At 36.0% G+C, this 15,662-nt stretch overlaps 1 protein-coding gene across 7 annotated transcripts in view; it reads right to left on the bottom strand.

Annotated features, from left to right (window-relative positions):
* Nucleotides 1-15,662, bottom strand: part of Atp11c (ATPase phospholipid transporting 11C) — a 166,449-nt gene that overhangs the window by 63,229 nt on the left and 87,558 nt on the right. For all 7 annotated transcript variants that reach the window (XM_051179127.1, XM_051179123.1, XM_051179122.1 and 4 more), the window contains exons 6-12: nt 14,143-14,271; nt 11,887-11,990; nt 9,485-9,535; nt 8,085-8,149; nt 7,676-7,757; nt 2,953-3,103; nt 2,074-2,271 (exon numbers count right to left, since the gene is read on the bottom strand). In XM_051179127.1, coding sequence (XP_051035084.1) covers nt 2,074-2,271; nt 2,953-3,103; nt 7,676-7,757; nt 8,085-8,149; nt 9,485-9,535; nt 11,887-11,990; nt 14,143-14,271 — 780 coding nt within the window. The remainder of the gene's footprint in view (nt 1-2,073; nt 2,272-2,952; nt 3,104-7,675; nt 7,758-8,084; nt 8,150-9,484; nt 9,536-11,886; nt 11,991-14,142; nt 14,272-15,662) is intronic.

Below are 15,662 nucleotides of genomic sequence, written 5' to 3'. Positions count from 1 at the left end.
GGATATTGGAGTGGGCCAACACATAACCCTGATTTTAGGCCTGGGTTGCTGCAGGATTGTCCAGTTTACCAGCTTTCATTGTTCTTACCACTACAGAGAGCTCTCCTGCATTGTACTGCTGCAGTCACCCCTTGTAGCAATGAGCAAGGGGCAGGGCCAGTCCTCCTGCTTTCATGTCCTCATCAGTATCAGATCTCCCATTCCTACACCTTCAGGAACAGCTCTGCTGTGTTGCCCAGGCATGGCATGGCGGGCCATGTTCCTGATTGCTACAGCTGATGAGGGTCAGGGCTAGCTCTCTGACCTGCCTTAGGCATTGATGGGACAGGCAGAAGGCATCTCTCCCCTACCCATGCCTCCACACATGACATATGGGTAATAGGGGCAACTCTCCCATGCTGACAACTTCAGGGCTGCCTCACTCAGACCTCAGGCAATGTGGTTGTCTCTAATGTGCTGCCCATGTAAGGTGCAGGGCCTGCTCTCCCAAGTGTTGCAGCTGAGTTTTACTATGTTTTTGTTATCAAATTCAAAAAAGAAACTCACTAAAGAGATGTAGGCTAATAAAGGATGAGAGACATAAAAGCTTAAGTTCTATACCTAAGAAAATGTTTTAAGGTCTAAAAGGATATTTTTAGGCTGATTAGGTATAGAAAGTGTTTTAGGTATAAAACTTTGGAGTCACCAAGATAAGAGAGATAATACAGTACTTTCTCTGAATTTGCCAAATACAGATGGATTGGACATTGTGAATTTAATTCTTACCTGATAATTGTTCTTACTGTATACAGTTTTACTTAGAGTTAGGTCCTTTCCTTTTTTTTTTTTACACAAAAAGGAGAAAATGTTGTAGGATGATCTTTTTTTACACTGTGAAGATGTGTATCTGCCAAGGCATCTTCTAAATGTTTAATAAAGAGCTGAATGACCAGTAGGTAGTCAGAATAGGATAGACTGGCCTAACATGGGGAGAGAGAGGAGCTCAGGAGAAGAATCTGAGAGACAGGGATTCACCAACCAGACATGCAAGAAATGGGTCATACTACACTGAGGAGGAGAAGTAACAAGCCAAGGGTCAGTGCATAGATTAATATAAACCTGTAAAGCTTTAAGAGCTAGTTGGAAACAAGCCTAAGCTAAGGTCCAACTTTCATGGTTAATACAAAGTCTCTGTCATTATTTGGGAGCTGGCAGTCCAAAAGAAAGTCCATCTGTACCTGCCAAAGAATTCTATAAGGGAGTGGAAATATTCCATGAGAATTATGTTACAGTCAATAACGTTGAAAAGAATTGGAGATCAGAAGAGGGCTTTGGCATCAGACATGGAGATGAAGAGTTTGGAGGTTGACCTGCCATGCCAGTTTGTGGTTCCACTTTGGGCGAACATTGCCCCAACACGCTCCCTTTCCCACCTTTAAAAATGGTAATGTATATCCTGTGCCATGGTATATGTTGGAAATATATAATCTGCTTTTCATTATTATTTTATGGGAGATTACAGTTATGAGATTGAATGCATCTCAGAAAGACTTTGAAGTTCAGATTTTAAACATTGTTAAGACTGATAGACTATGGGGACTTTTGAAGTTGGACTAAATGCATTTTGCACTGTGATATGGCTCCAAGCCTATGGGGACATGGACTGTGATGGTTTGAATAAAAATGACCCCCATTGGTCCATAGGTAGTAGCATTATTAGGAGGTAAAACCTTGATGGGAGTTGGTGTGGAAATGTTGGAGGCAGTGTGTCACTGTGGGGCAACACTTTGCAGTCACATATGCTCAAGCAAGCCTTAGTGTAGCATTGACTTCTGCTGCCTGCTGATCAAGATGTAGAATTCACAACTCCTTTTCTAGCATCATGTCCATGTTTCCTGCCATGAAGATAACAGACTAAACTTCTGAGACTGTAAGTCGCCCCAATTAAATGTTTTCCTGTGTAAGAATTGCAGTGATTATAGTGTCTCTTTACACTATAGAAACCCTAACTAAGATAGTTAAGTATATTGGTATTCCAGACTAGAAAAGATTTTTACTGTATCAATTTAATTTCAGCAAAAGCTGTGTTCTTACCTGACCAAGTTCTTCATTAAGGTCTGATGTGTTAACCAAAGCTCCTTCATTAATTTCTTCATCAAAAAAGTCTTTATCCCATGAAATAAAAAATGAGCCTAAGAATTTCTGCATTTCTACTGTGACATACATGGAGACAGGAATAATAAAGTTGAAGAGAACCATGAATGATAAAAAGTCAGTGAACATTTTCAAAACCTAAAAAAGAGATGGTTCATGTTAATTTGATTCACAGACATCCTCTTCAGATGAATACAATATAAAATGGCTTTCTTTCAGTTCCAATGCTTAACATAAAATTAATAATATAAAGAAACTTCCTAATGATATTATATGATTATAGTAAAAATTATTAATATTAATATTTTAGGTTGGGTAGTAGTGGTGCATGCGTTTAATCTCAGCCATCAGGAGGCAGAGGCAGGTAGATCTCTGCGTTCTAGGCTGGCCTGGTAAACAGAGCAAGTTCTAGACAGTCAGGACTGTTATATAGAGAAACCATGTCTCAAAACAAACAAAGAACATTTTAGAATACTGAATTTTATTTGTATTTTCGGTGTATGTACTTTCCACTTTAATATTGTTTCACCCGATTAAGTCCTAAGTTCCTCTCAGCTATAGATAGGAATAGTTAAAGTTTATATGTAGATACTGCACAATTTCATACTGAATTAAAATGCCTGAAAGCACATTATTTTTTCCAGTCTTTGAATGGAAGAGTTAAAAACAAGCATAGATATATATATAAAGTAAAGAGTAAAATTAAATCTAAATCAAAAGATCACTTTTTCTGAGCAGTGGTTCAGTAACAAAAAAAAAAAAAAAAAAAAACTAGGGTAATTACAAAAGAGTTGACACTTCTCATAGCAAATTAATTACCTTAAAAGTTTCCCGTTCCTTTTGAGTCTTTTGGTTATACCAAGGTTCATCATTGTAAGGGGTACTTTGCCAAACATACTTTAGAGTTGTGCATACTGCAGCTTTGGTCAGTAAGATAAATAAATAAACAATCAAGAAGGCATTAATAGATCTGAAAAATAAGATAGTATGTCTAATTATTTAAGGCATAAAAATATAAATAGTTTAATTTTTAGTTTAGTCTTAACTAATTTAAGATTCTCCCGTGTATATTATAGTAATTATATCACAAATTGTACACAACAACCTTATTATTACAGCTAAAGAATCACTGTTAAATGGCAAAATTGAAAATCTAGCCCTGAAATGTTTATTGATCACTAATGTTCCCCAAGGTACAATGTCTACCTTATCAAACACACCTTTTTAAAATAAGTAGAAACAGACATATCTATATGTACTAGTACCTGGTTAACCTCTATGGTTAGTATGGTAGTTTGTATCTTCTCCCCAAAAGACTAAATATTTCAAACTCAAGGTAGAATAGCAAATGTGAACCTCAGCATATATCCTGTTAGCATTATTTTAAAGTAGAGTTCTGGATAAGGCACACTCATTCATATCCTTGCCTATAAATAAAGAAGAGTGTCTGGCTTATAGTACCTATGATCCCAGTAGTTGGGAGGCAGACGAAGGATTATAAAATCAAGATCATTCTCAGTTTATGTTTAAAACCAGCGTGGGAGTCTTTGACCCCCATCGTCAGGCCTCTGCTAGAGGTGAGTCTGGGAACAATTTGGATGGAATCCCCCCCTCCTTGGAACTCCCTGGACTGGCCCTGGATCTTGCTCCCCTTGTGTGCTGTCCCCATCGAGAGTGCTCCTGGTACTCTGATACACCCCCCACCCCCCACCAAGAGCCTGCCCTCCCCCCACCCTGTGCCCTACCCTGCCCATTGTCTCACTGCTCTGGTTGAGCACTGGGACAGAGGGTAGAGCCAACAATCCCGCCACCTTCAGGGAACTTCGGGGAAAATATGACAAAGCCAGATTTTCACAATATGTATCTACAAATCTGAGCACACTAGACCTGCCTATCCAGCTCAAAGGTGCAGAAAATATATTCAACAAAATCACTGAGGAAAACTTTCCCAATCTGAAGAAGGACATGCCCATGAAAGTACAAGAAGCATACTGAACACCAAATAGATTGGACCAAAGAAAAAAGACCCTTCGATACATAATATTCAAAACACCTAACATATAGAATAAAGAAAGAATATTAACAGCAGTGAAGGAAAAAGCACAGGTAAAATATAAGGGCAGACCTATCAAAATTACACCCGATTTCTCCATGGAAACTCTCAAGGCCAGAAGGTCCTGGATAGATATTCCACAAGTAGTAAGATTTCACAGATGTCAGCCCATGCTACAATAACCAGCAAAACTCTCAATCACTAAGAGACCACGGACACTAGCCCAGGCTACTATACCCAGCAAAACTCTAAATCACTATAGACAGAGAAAACAAGATATTTAATGACAAAGCCAGGTTTTCACAATACGCATCTACAAATCCAGCTCTACAGTAAGTTCTGGAAGGAAAACTCTGACTCAACGTAGTTAACTATGCTCGCAAAGACATAGGCAATAGATAATCCTACTTTACCAGAAATCAAGGATAAAGCAGGGCAAATATATTCACAATACCACTGCCAACAACAAATCTAAAACAAACAAGCATTAACAATCAATGGTCCTTACTCACCCTCAATATTAATGGTCTTAATTTGCCTATATAAAGATACAGGCTAACAGAATGGATAAGAAGACAGAATCCATCCTTCTGCTGCATACAAGAAACACATCTAAGCTTCAAAGATAGACATTACCTCAGGTAAAGGGCTGGGAAAAGATCTTCCACTCAAATGGACCCAAGAAGCAAGCAGGTATGGCTATCCTACTATCTAACAAGTTAGACTTCAAACCAAAATTCAAAAGACATGAAGATGGTCATTTCATATTCATCACAGGAGAAATCCTTAGCTCAAAGTCACAATTCTGAACACCTATGCCCCAAATACAAAGGCATCCACATTCGTAAAAGAAATGCTACTAAAACTCAAAGCTCACATAAAACCACACATACTTATAGTGGGAGACTTCAACACACCACTCTAACCACTAGACAGGACAACAAATCAGAAACTCAAAAAAAAAAAAAAAAAAAAAAAAAAAAAAACAAAAGAACTAACAGAAGTTATGTCTCAACTTGGTTTAACAGACATCTATAGAACATTCCATCCAAACACAAAAGAATACACCTTCTTCTCTGCTCCACATGGAACCTTCTCTAAAATCGACCACATACTAGGCGACATAACAAACCTTCAACAGATACAAAAAAATGGAATAGTCCCCTGTATCTTATCAGACCACCATGCTTTAAAATTGGAATTCAACAACACAAATCGCAGAAACCTCACAAACTCATGGAAACTGAACAACACGCATTACACCATATCTGGGTTAAAGAAGAAATAAAGAAAGAAATTAAGGACTTCCTAAAATTCAAGGAGAATGAGAACACAAAATACCTGAACTTATGGGACACCTTGAAAGCAGTGTTACAAGGGAAGTTCATTGCACTAAGTGCCCATATGAAGAAAACAGAGGATAGTTACATTAGAGAATTAACAGCACAAATGAAAGCCTTAGAACAAAAAGAAGCAAACTCACCCCGGAGGAGTAGACTCCAGGAAATAATCAATTTGAGAGCTGAAATCAATAAAATAGAAACCAGGAAAACAATACAAAAAAAAAAAAATCAATGTAACAAAGAGTTGGTTTTTTGAGAAACTCAACAAGATAGACAAACTTTTATCTAAACTAATGAAAAAGCAGAGAGAGAACATGCAAATTAACAAAATCAGAAAGGAAATGGGGGACATAACAATGGACACAGAGGAAATCCAGACAATTTTCAGGTCATACTTTGAAAACCTGTACTCCACAAAATTTGAAAATTCAAAGGAAATGGACAAATTTCTGGATAACTATCACTTACCAAAGTTAAATCAAGAGAGACAACTTAAATAGGCCTATAACCCCTAATGAAATGGAAGCAATCATCGAAAGCCTTCCAACTAAAAAAGCCCAGGGCCAGATGGCTTCAGTGCAGAATTCTACCAGAAATTCAAGGAAGATCTAACACCAATACTCTTCAAATTGTTCCACACAATAGAAACAGAATGTTCATTAACAGACTCTTTTTACGAGGCCACAATCACCTTGGTACCCAAGCCACACAATGCCACAACTAAGAAAGAAAACTACAGACCAATATCCCCGATGAACATTGATGCAAAAATACTCAATAAAATACTGGCAAACTGAATCCAAGAATACATCAGGGAAATCATCCACCGTGACCAAGTAGGCTTCATTCCTAGGTTGCAGGGATGGTTTAACATACACAACATGACCCACCACATAAACAAACTGAAAAAGAAAAACTACATGATCAACTCCCTAGATGCTGAAAAAGCCTAAAGAAATGTTCAGAGACTTACAAGACTAGCAATTTGAGCAGCAATGGAAAGGCTACCATAAATGCCCTTCCCTGATAATGAGATCAACGACTAACTTATCCACCATCATGGAGCCCTCATCTAGTACCTGTTGGAAACAGAAGCAAACACCCACAGCTAAATACTGAGCTGAACTAGAATCCAGATATAGAGATGGAGGACACGTTGCAGAAACAAGTAGAGACAGTGGACGTGAACAAGGAGGAGCTAACGGCCCAGACTGATAGCTGGGAATCCAGCATTGGACTGACTCAGACCCCCTGAACATGGGTCTCAGATAGAAGGCCTGAGCAGTCTAAGGGACCTCAGACAGTGGAACCTGGATGTATTCTTGGTGCACAAAAGGACCTTCGGGATACATCCCCCATGGAGGGATACTCCCTCAACCTAGAAACAGGAGAGAAGTCCTAGTCCCTACTTCAAATGACTTGACAGATTTAGATGACCCTCCTTGTTGGCATCACCCTACACGTGGAATGGGGGGGGGGAGGTGAGGGTGGTCGGGCATGTGAGGGGGGAGAGTGTGAAAGAGGGAGAGAGGAAGGCAGCAAGGGAGGAAGGGAGAGAGAGAGGAAGAAAGGGAGAGAGAACTGGGATTGATATGTAAAAAAAAAAAATGCTAAAAAAAAAAAAAAAAAAAAAAAAAAAAACCAGCTTGGGTTGTTTAAGATTCTGTCACACACACATAAATAACCACATAAAAATGAAATTAAATTAATATAGAGAAACCCTGGTAGTGCCATCTGCCTTAATGATCCTCAAGGTACAACTCCATGATCTACTAGAACAATACTGTAAAACCAACTTGCACATACCAACAAAAGAACCCCAAATTCAGTAACACAAGGAAATGAATTTATAGTTTAGGTAAATGGTATCATTTATACACACACAAGCTTAATTAACTCATTTATTATCTTGGAAAACTTTTTATCTGTATAGTTGAAAAAGTCTAACATAAATTTTGTCATAGAATTATTCAAAGGATTGAATCAAATCAAACAAATAAGTGAGGACTATTTCAGGAACAAAAACAAGCGCTTAAAATGGTAGTTGCTATTATTGTGGATGAGGAGTTTCTGTATTGCTATTTGCAGTTATTGAAGAAGTAACTATTTCAATGAACAATGACTTAAAATTGTGGCACATACTAACTTTTCGACAGCAGAACGTTTCTGAGATTTCCCTTGGTAGTTCAAAGCCATTTTGGTTTCCATCCCAGTGTAAACAGCAACTCCTAAAGAATAGTAGAATAAAATAATATCCTGGTTATAGGTAAATTTGTTAGCCAACCGCCTACCTGTTTGGTTCTGTAAATTCTTCACAGTCTATAAGGGTAAGAATTCTAAATCTTTCTGTATATTAGCTGATTATCACTCATATTAAAATTTAAATTTTATAAAGTATCATATACATGTTAGTTTATTATCTGGTAAATTATCAGCACATAAATATACATTGATAATAAAAGGGATATATCTGCCATATTCACTTTTAGACATGCACTATTTATTCATAGGCTTTATGAAACACACTTTAACAGCATATTTTTAAAGTTGTTCACCATATATCTTCTTGGTATTTTTAAGTGTAGCTCCTTTCAGCAAAAGATTTTCAGGTCCCAAAGACCTAAATGAAAAACAAGCAGTTTATTGAAGTAATGTACAATGTCATCAATACTGGGGACAGATTTTGCCCTGACATACATCTATCTCCAAGGGGTTCAGAATGTATCTATTTCTACCATATGCTTACTCCCTAGGATAAGCAGAATGATCCCTCCATCTGAAGTGACTAGAGGGTAAAGCCAGATGGAAGCGCAGTACAGGAGCAGCCAGCAACATGCAGAGGTAAAGAAATGCACAGAACACCAAAAATTATGACTTATACATAGCAAGGCAAGAGAATTGAGAAATAGAGGGTTCACAGATAAAAGACTGGGAAGGCAATGCAAAACTGCAAAAACACAATGGTATCTTTGTAGTGAATAAACCTGACTTTTGGAAGATCAAGACAAAGTGGAAAAGGTGAGACATTTAACTACATGATAAAAGAGGAAAGAAAGCATTCTGTTTGTATGAGTTGCCTCATAAATGATTAACCTGAAATCTTATTTAGGTCCACATAATTCTAGCATTTTCCTTACTGCCTAGACCCTCAATTACTTTCACATAGACCACTATTTTTCAGCTTTATTTTTAACCTTGTTAGCCACTATATAACAAAGGAAAATATATGTAAAGTCTAGAACAGGTTTGGAAAATCAGCCAATAAATACACAGCTCTGCTCTCTTGTTTTAAACTAAAACACATACATACAAACATAAATATTGTTTATGTGGTCCATATGCCACAGAGTTTGTATGTGTAGTGAGCACAGGATAATTTTATGGAGTCAGATCTTTCTCCTTTAAAGTTGCTTTTGTGTCAAGTGTCTTTATTGGTTGAACATTTGGCTGGTCCCCTGGTGTGGTGATATATTATTTAACAAAGGAGATCTTAGCACTTGGGACCCCACTCCTTTAATCCCAGGATTTGAGAGGTATAAAAGGAAAGTATCTCCAGAGAGACACTTGTATCTGGCCACATTGAGGAGAGGCAGTCTGGGATTGCAGTCTGAGGCTTGGTGGAGACAGGATTGGCATTTAAGCTTAGTAGAGGTAAGATCTAGTTGCTAGCTGTTTTGCTTCTCTGATCTTCACCATAAACCCTTACCAAGCTCTGGGTTTTTATTTTCGTGATACACCATGGAGCTCTGTTCTTTTGGAAAGTCTATACATTATTTCAATATTAATCTCCTACCCAATAGAAAAGAGACCCTACCACCACAACCAGACTAATCACAGGGTTACGTAGTTATCTTCTTTTCACTTAATTTAAGAAAAGGCATTTGACATTTTAGTGGGTTTACAAGAGAAATATCCCTCCTTCCAAAAGGATAGATAAAAGGAATAACAAACTAACCTGGCAACAGCCTCAACACTATTACTATAGATACTGATTCGCCCAACAAACCTGTTAAAAACAAAAACAAAACATAATACCAAGTTTAAAAATCCAAATACCAGTAATTGAACATGATTCAGACTACAAATAATGAAAAAAAAAAAGAATGAATGGATATAAAATTCTATGATGCTTCTGGAAAAAAGTTCCATTGAAACTATAAATTATATAACATGTAAATATAACCTTTAAATAATATTAGAAATTATAAGAGTATAAAAAAGGTTTAAAATTAACTGAAGTTCTATTTGGTATATACACAGTACCTTATTTGATACCTTTTTATAAATAATATGGCTTTTAATTTAGATACATGTCAAGAATGGTTTCTGATACTATATACAATTTTCAAAATGATGAGTTCAGTGAATTTTACACACGAGCCTGATTATGAATTACAGGTGTGGAAAGAAGCTTTAAAAGCAGACTTCTGGGTCCTATCCTTAAGCTTCTGTGTCATATTCTCAATTGATACTGGTATGGCTAATCTCAGGTACAACTTTTGGGAATTAATGACAAGAACACTTGACTACATCACATTGAAAATGTTTGTATCTGGTAATTGATCTTATCCAAGCACTTATTATGGCCAGACACAATGTAACCTACATATTTGCAAAGTAGACTTCTTTGTAATTTGCATTATAGTGTTTTCTTTATAGAAAATAGTTTTACTGAAATATGTTATACACTTCAAATACTCTTAAACATTTTGATTTTCAATATATTTTAATTGTTTGAGAATTTTATATAATGCATTGTATGTATTTTGATAATATCCACCACTGTAACCTCCCCCTATCCATATCCCTATCACTTAAAATTCATGCTTTCTTTTAAAAACGTATTTCTTTTTAATTGATGAACCTAAGTATATCTTTGTGCTTGTGCATGTGAATGAATGTGCACAAAGTAGACAGAGGCTTCAGATCCCTTGGAACTATAAGTGGTTATAACAAGTTGTTTGTGTGTGTATGTGTGTGATGCATGAGCTTAATCACTGAGTTGTCTCTGTAGTGCCTCAGTTTAAACATATTTATATACAAGATAGGAAGCTCTACCCATTAACTCTTGTGAAAGTACTAAACTAGATAGATGCTGAAGATACAATAAACTAAAAAGACATATTATTTACCTTAGGAAAGATAAGTAAATTTGAAAAATATAGTACAAGTAATCAGAGTAGTAGTAATACTTGGTACTCCGAAGTCACACTGTAGGAATTCAGCTTAGGTAAATTAGGATAACCTTGCCTACCCTAAAGGCAAATGTAAATTCTGGGATTTTCCCTTATAAATATGCAAATATATATGTATGTGTAATATAGACATAATTTCAAGTAGAATAAGCCATTCCCTTTTCTTTGATTACATGGACTTTGCATACATCTTTATTAATGTCTTGCAAGCTTAGCTTTATTGATTGTTATTCTTTGTTCATTGAGTTCCTTGAAGGTGGAAAGTTTTTTTTTTTTTTTTTTTTTTTTTTTGTGGCTCTAGTTCTTAGTATCAAGGTGAACATAAAAAAGAGAACGAGGAAAAAAGGGATGAAATGTGTGTTGTGTGTGTGTGTGTGTGTGTGTGTGTGTGTGTGCTCGCGCGCTCTCGTGCCTGCGGCCAACATTCACATAGTAGGGTGTATTTCTCTACTGTTCCATATTTGAGTAGAAAACACCATTTGTCTTTCATTATGACCAACAACAGGAATTAACATGATGGCTTGCCTGTATAGTGGATGCTCCCTGCAACAGTGGTATAGATGAAATTAATCAATAACTATTACTACACTCTCAACAGTACCATACCCTAATTAAACTAACCAGTCCTAGAAGCTAATGACAAGTTCTTGACAATCCACAATATATGTTAATCAGAAGAAAACACACCATTTTAATTGTCCTTGAACTTAATGGCTTATTGTGAACATTAAATGGCCTACTCGCAATCTTCAGTTCATCATAATCAATAACAAGAAAGGATGCTGTGCCTACTATTGCATTATCCCATAGCCTCTTGTTTGTTTCATGTTGCATAAGATGCAAAAGATTTATTTTTGTTTTAATTAACTCTGGGAATTCCATTAGTCTAATAGATGAGGCTTGGGTAACATTCTAAAAAACTGATAGCCATGTTTACAAGTAACAAAAAGAAAAGAAATCATGGGATGCCTGGGCCCATAATGAATTATCTTGGCTGGTAGTGAGCAACACTGATTTGATTCATTTCCTTTCCAGGAGGAAGAACAGCTCATAAAAATATAAGCAAGCGTAGATTGGTAAGTACTGGGTGTTTCTTTGCTATACTGGTGGCAAAAAAGAAGAAGAGCCAAGAGATAGCAATAAAGTGAAACAAGGTGCTTACTTGTAGAGGTCAGGTTGAGGCTGTTCACATTCAATTGCTGCTCGGAGGTTATCAATGGATTCAGCTGTACACAGTGCAATGGTATCTCGTACTGCATAATGTGTCTATATGAAAGCACAAAGTAATCAAATATAAAGTATTTCTTTTTTATAACTGTATAGCCAACTGATTTCAGAAACAGCACATTTTAGAGTGTTAAGCAGAGCATTACAAATGTTGATGGATATTCTATACCAAATGAATCGCAGGATCCCATTATTAAAATACATTACAAATAACTAGGTAACCCTACTCCAAAAGGATTTCAAAAGGTAAAAGAAAAATAAAAACAATCCTTTGCACTGACACTGGAGTGTATATTACATTTGTAGTTGCATATAATTAACTGAAATCCCCATCCCTATGAAGATTTTAATTTATAAAACCAAGATTTAAAATGAAGCATTAATGGTTTCATTACATAAACAGTTTAATGATTTTGAAACTGTTCAATATGAATATAGGAACAGGAAGATAATATCTTATATTCAATGGTTACAATAGTCTACATATGTGTACCATAATCTTACTCCATCCAAAATGCAAGACAAGCACCAATGAGCCTATTTATGTACTGTGAACAAAGGTTAATGAAGATTAACACTACTTATGCACAAGGGAAAGCTGTTGACATAGTCTTCAGGGATATTATAGAACTAGTTGCTTTACATTTAAAACTACTACCTGACTTCTGACTTACTGCCACTTAATAAAAGAACATTGAAAAATTTCTTCCTCTAAACAATAGTTTCAGTGTTAGAGAATCTTTAGGTAGATTTTTCTATCTTGATAATCTCTAAAAAATAACTCTGTTTTTGAACAGCTAAGACATTAGTTATTTGGTGCCATGTGCTTTGAACACAAAGTCAGTAAACAGTAACAAGTAAAGTTTTTATTTCACATTCTGAGACCTATTCCTTAACTCCACAGGGAAAGAAAAAATAGCAGACCTCCCCACAGATATGCCCAGATGTGAGCTCATTAGTATTACTATTTTCTTTCTTTTAAACAGGATATCTCCATGCAGCATTGGCTGGTCCAGCATCCCCTATGTAGATCATGCTGGACTCAAACCCAGAGATTCATCTGTATCTGCCTCTCAAGTCCTGGAATTAAAGGCATGTGCACCACACAGAAACAGAATAACTCCTTAAAGGCAGCACAGAAAGGATAAGTCTTTATGACCTGTGGAACACTGGATCATAACATCCAAAAACTGGCTTTGTCAAAAGTACCAGCAAAGTAAAATTATCATCTATTTTGATTAAGTTGACTATACCATAATTAAAATTCCTCCTAGTTACAATAAGGAACACATTTATTAAACTATAACCTAAAGTATTAAAACATGTAATCAACCAGGTGTTGGGGGTGCATGCCTTTAATCCCAGCACTCAGGAGGCAGAGGCAAGCGGATGGATCTCTGTAAGTTCGAGGCCACCTCTGTGAGTTCCAGGACAACCTCCAAAGCAATATGGAGAAGCCCTGTCTCGAAAAACAAAACAAACAAACATTAGACTAGCCATGTCACAAGAAGAATTATATTGTGCCTAGTGTGTCTGAGCAGATCAGGGCATGCTGAATCAGGTCAGGGAGTCAAATTCCTTGGTACTGGCAGCTGGCTGTGAGCCAGGTTCTAGGAATAGAACCCATTTCCTCTAGAAGAGCAGTCAGTGCTCTTTACTATAGCACTATTTCTCCAGACCCAGAAAAATCTTTTAAACAATAATATGCAACCCTCTAAAAATAAAAATAGATGAATTATAAAGTTACAATACTTAAAGTTGTTTTTGTAGTTATGTAGTTTTTAGCTCACAAGTATTGTTACTTACAAAAGTCTAGGGTGAAATATAGCTCAGTGGTAGCTCTACTGTGCATTTATGAGCCAAGAATTCAGTTCTAAGTACAACAACAACAACAAAACCTAAACAACATGTTAATTGGATTTTATCAACATTAGATTTGAATGGTGCTATAAAAATTGTGATGGCTTTTGGTCAGGGGATGGTTCTCCCCTACACCCCACAATGTAAACTTATTCTCCAAGATGGGTGTTTACTTACAAGCTTGAATATAATTACATAACCGCTGTCTACAAATATAAACATACTCACATGAACAGTAAAAATAAGATAAGGGATTAAAGAGTATTAGGAAATACAACTGTCTCATTAACCATTCTGAGAATAAAGTACGGGTCAGGCTTAGTCTCATTACCTTGCAATTAGATTCACCATCAAGACTGGCTGTAGTGACATAACAGGTTCCATCAGTTGTGCAGGATGACAGAAGAATAAGATCACAGGGAAAGGTTTCATCTGCCTGTACTTCTACTACATCACCAACCTAAAATAACAGAATAAAGATTTTTAAATTCTAAACAAATTATTCTGTATAACACTCATTAACACTAAAACCTTATTAAGAAACATATTCAGATTTGACACTTTGGGGTATTTTAGCATTCTACGCCACATGCAATGAAATGAAAGACTATTACTGAACATTTAGAATCCCATTTAAGGTCATAAGGGCTTAGGGTGCTTTCAGAATAACTTAGCACTGTTGTGTAATAAGTAATTCTGACATCCATGTGTTCTGTGTTCTCTGATATTCCTGAAACTGGTATGTAAGAACTTCTACTGTCATTTCAAGATTGAAGCAAGAAAATCTATAGGTTTAAGGTTAGTTACTTCATGACCAGAGCCCTCCACATTTTCATTTCGAACTACATATATTTCAGCATATTTTGTCTGTAGTTATGATTATTGGGTTCCTTCTTTAGTGTTCAGAATACCTCAGCTAATTGAGCAAAGTATCAATTTTCCTCATTAATTGGCGGGGAGAGGGGGCTCTTGGGTCAGTTTTCCAAGAATTCATCCATTAAAGAACCAGTTAATACAGCAACAACACTCTCTTATCAGCATGCATCCTGAACCCAAGTAGAAGAAAAACTTAAGAGATGACATCTTGAACAATTCAATGATGTAGAGAACAAAGCATAAAAGTGAAGACTTTTAACCTGAGTTCATGTCCTAGCTTTGTTACTACATAATATAACCTCAGGTAAACGTCTTAAATGATTCCAGTGATTGCAGAAGAGTAATGTTTGAAATGATAAAAGAAGCAAAACATTAAGTAATGTGTACACATTAACTATCTGATGGGTATCAATAATACTTATTAATGCAAATTGATAATACCAGAGTATATTTCAGATAACACTTCCCAACAATTTCTATGACACACTATAGAGAAAATGACCCTGTTTTTTTAAAAGCCCTAAAAACAAAACTTTTAAAAAAAAACCTTCAAAATCCACAAGACTATTACCACTAATCATAAATATACTACAATCCACAAAACAATATTTTTAAGTTCACAGAGGGCTTAATATACAGGTGAGGTAAAGAATGAAAGTCACATTCATAGAAGTCAAAGCCTGTCACATTGACCTGGATACACTGATTGTGAATGCTCAACTAATACATGAAATTCTTTTATTTTTGTAGTTTGATTTGGGATATTAAGGTGAGGATTTTAGGCCTATTCAAATGGAAAATTTATTTTCTTTGTTAATATAAACAAATATCCAAGAGTGCCAGAATTAACAATTATAATTAAATTGATTTTTAAATATTACTTTACTTTTCAAATGTTTCCTTTCATGGTTCCACAAGTGCTTATATTATGATACAACAATAGCTATCCTTAAATATACAGAAGAAATACCACAA

This window comes from Phodopus roborovskii, unplaced genomic scaffold (genome assembly GCF_943737965.1).
Source record: "Phodopus roborovskii unplaced genomic scaffold, PHOROB, whole genome shotgun sequence".
NCBI lineage: Eukaryota > Metazoa > Chordata > Mammalia > Rodentia > Cricetidae > Phodopus > Phodopus roborovskii.
The sequence above is the reverse complement of the archived record's forward strand: the minus strand, read 5'-3'. Positions and strand labels throughout refer to the sequence as shown.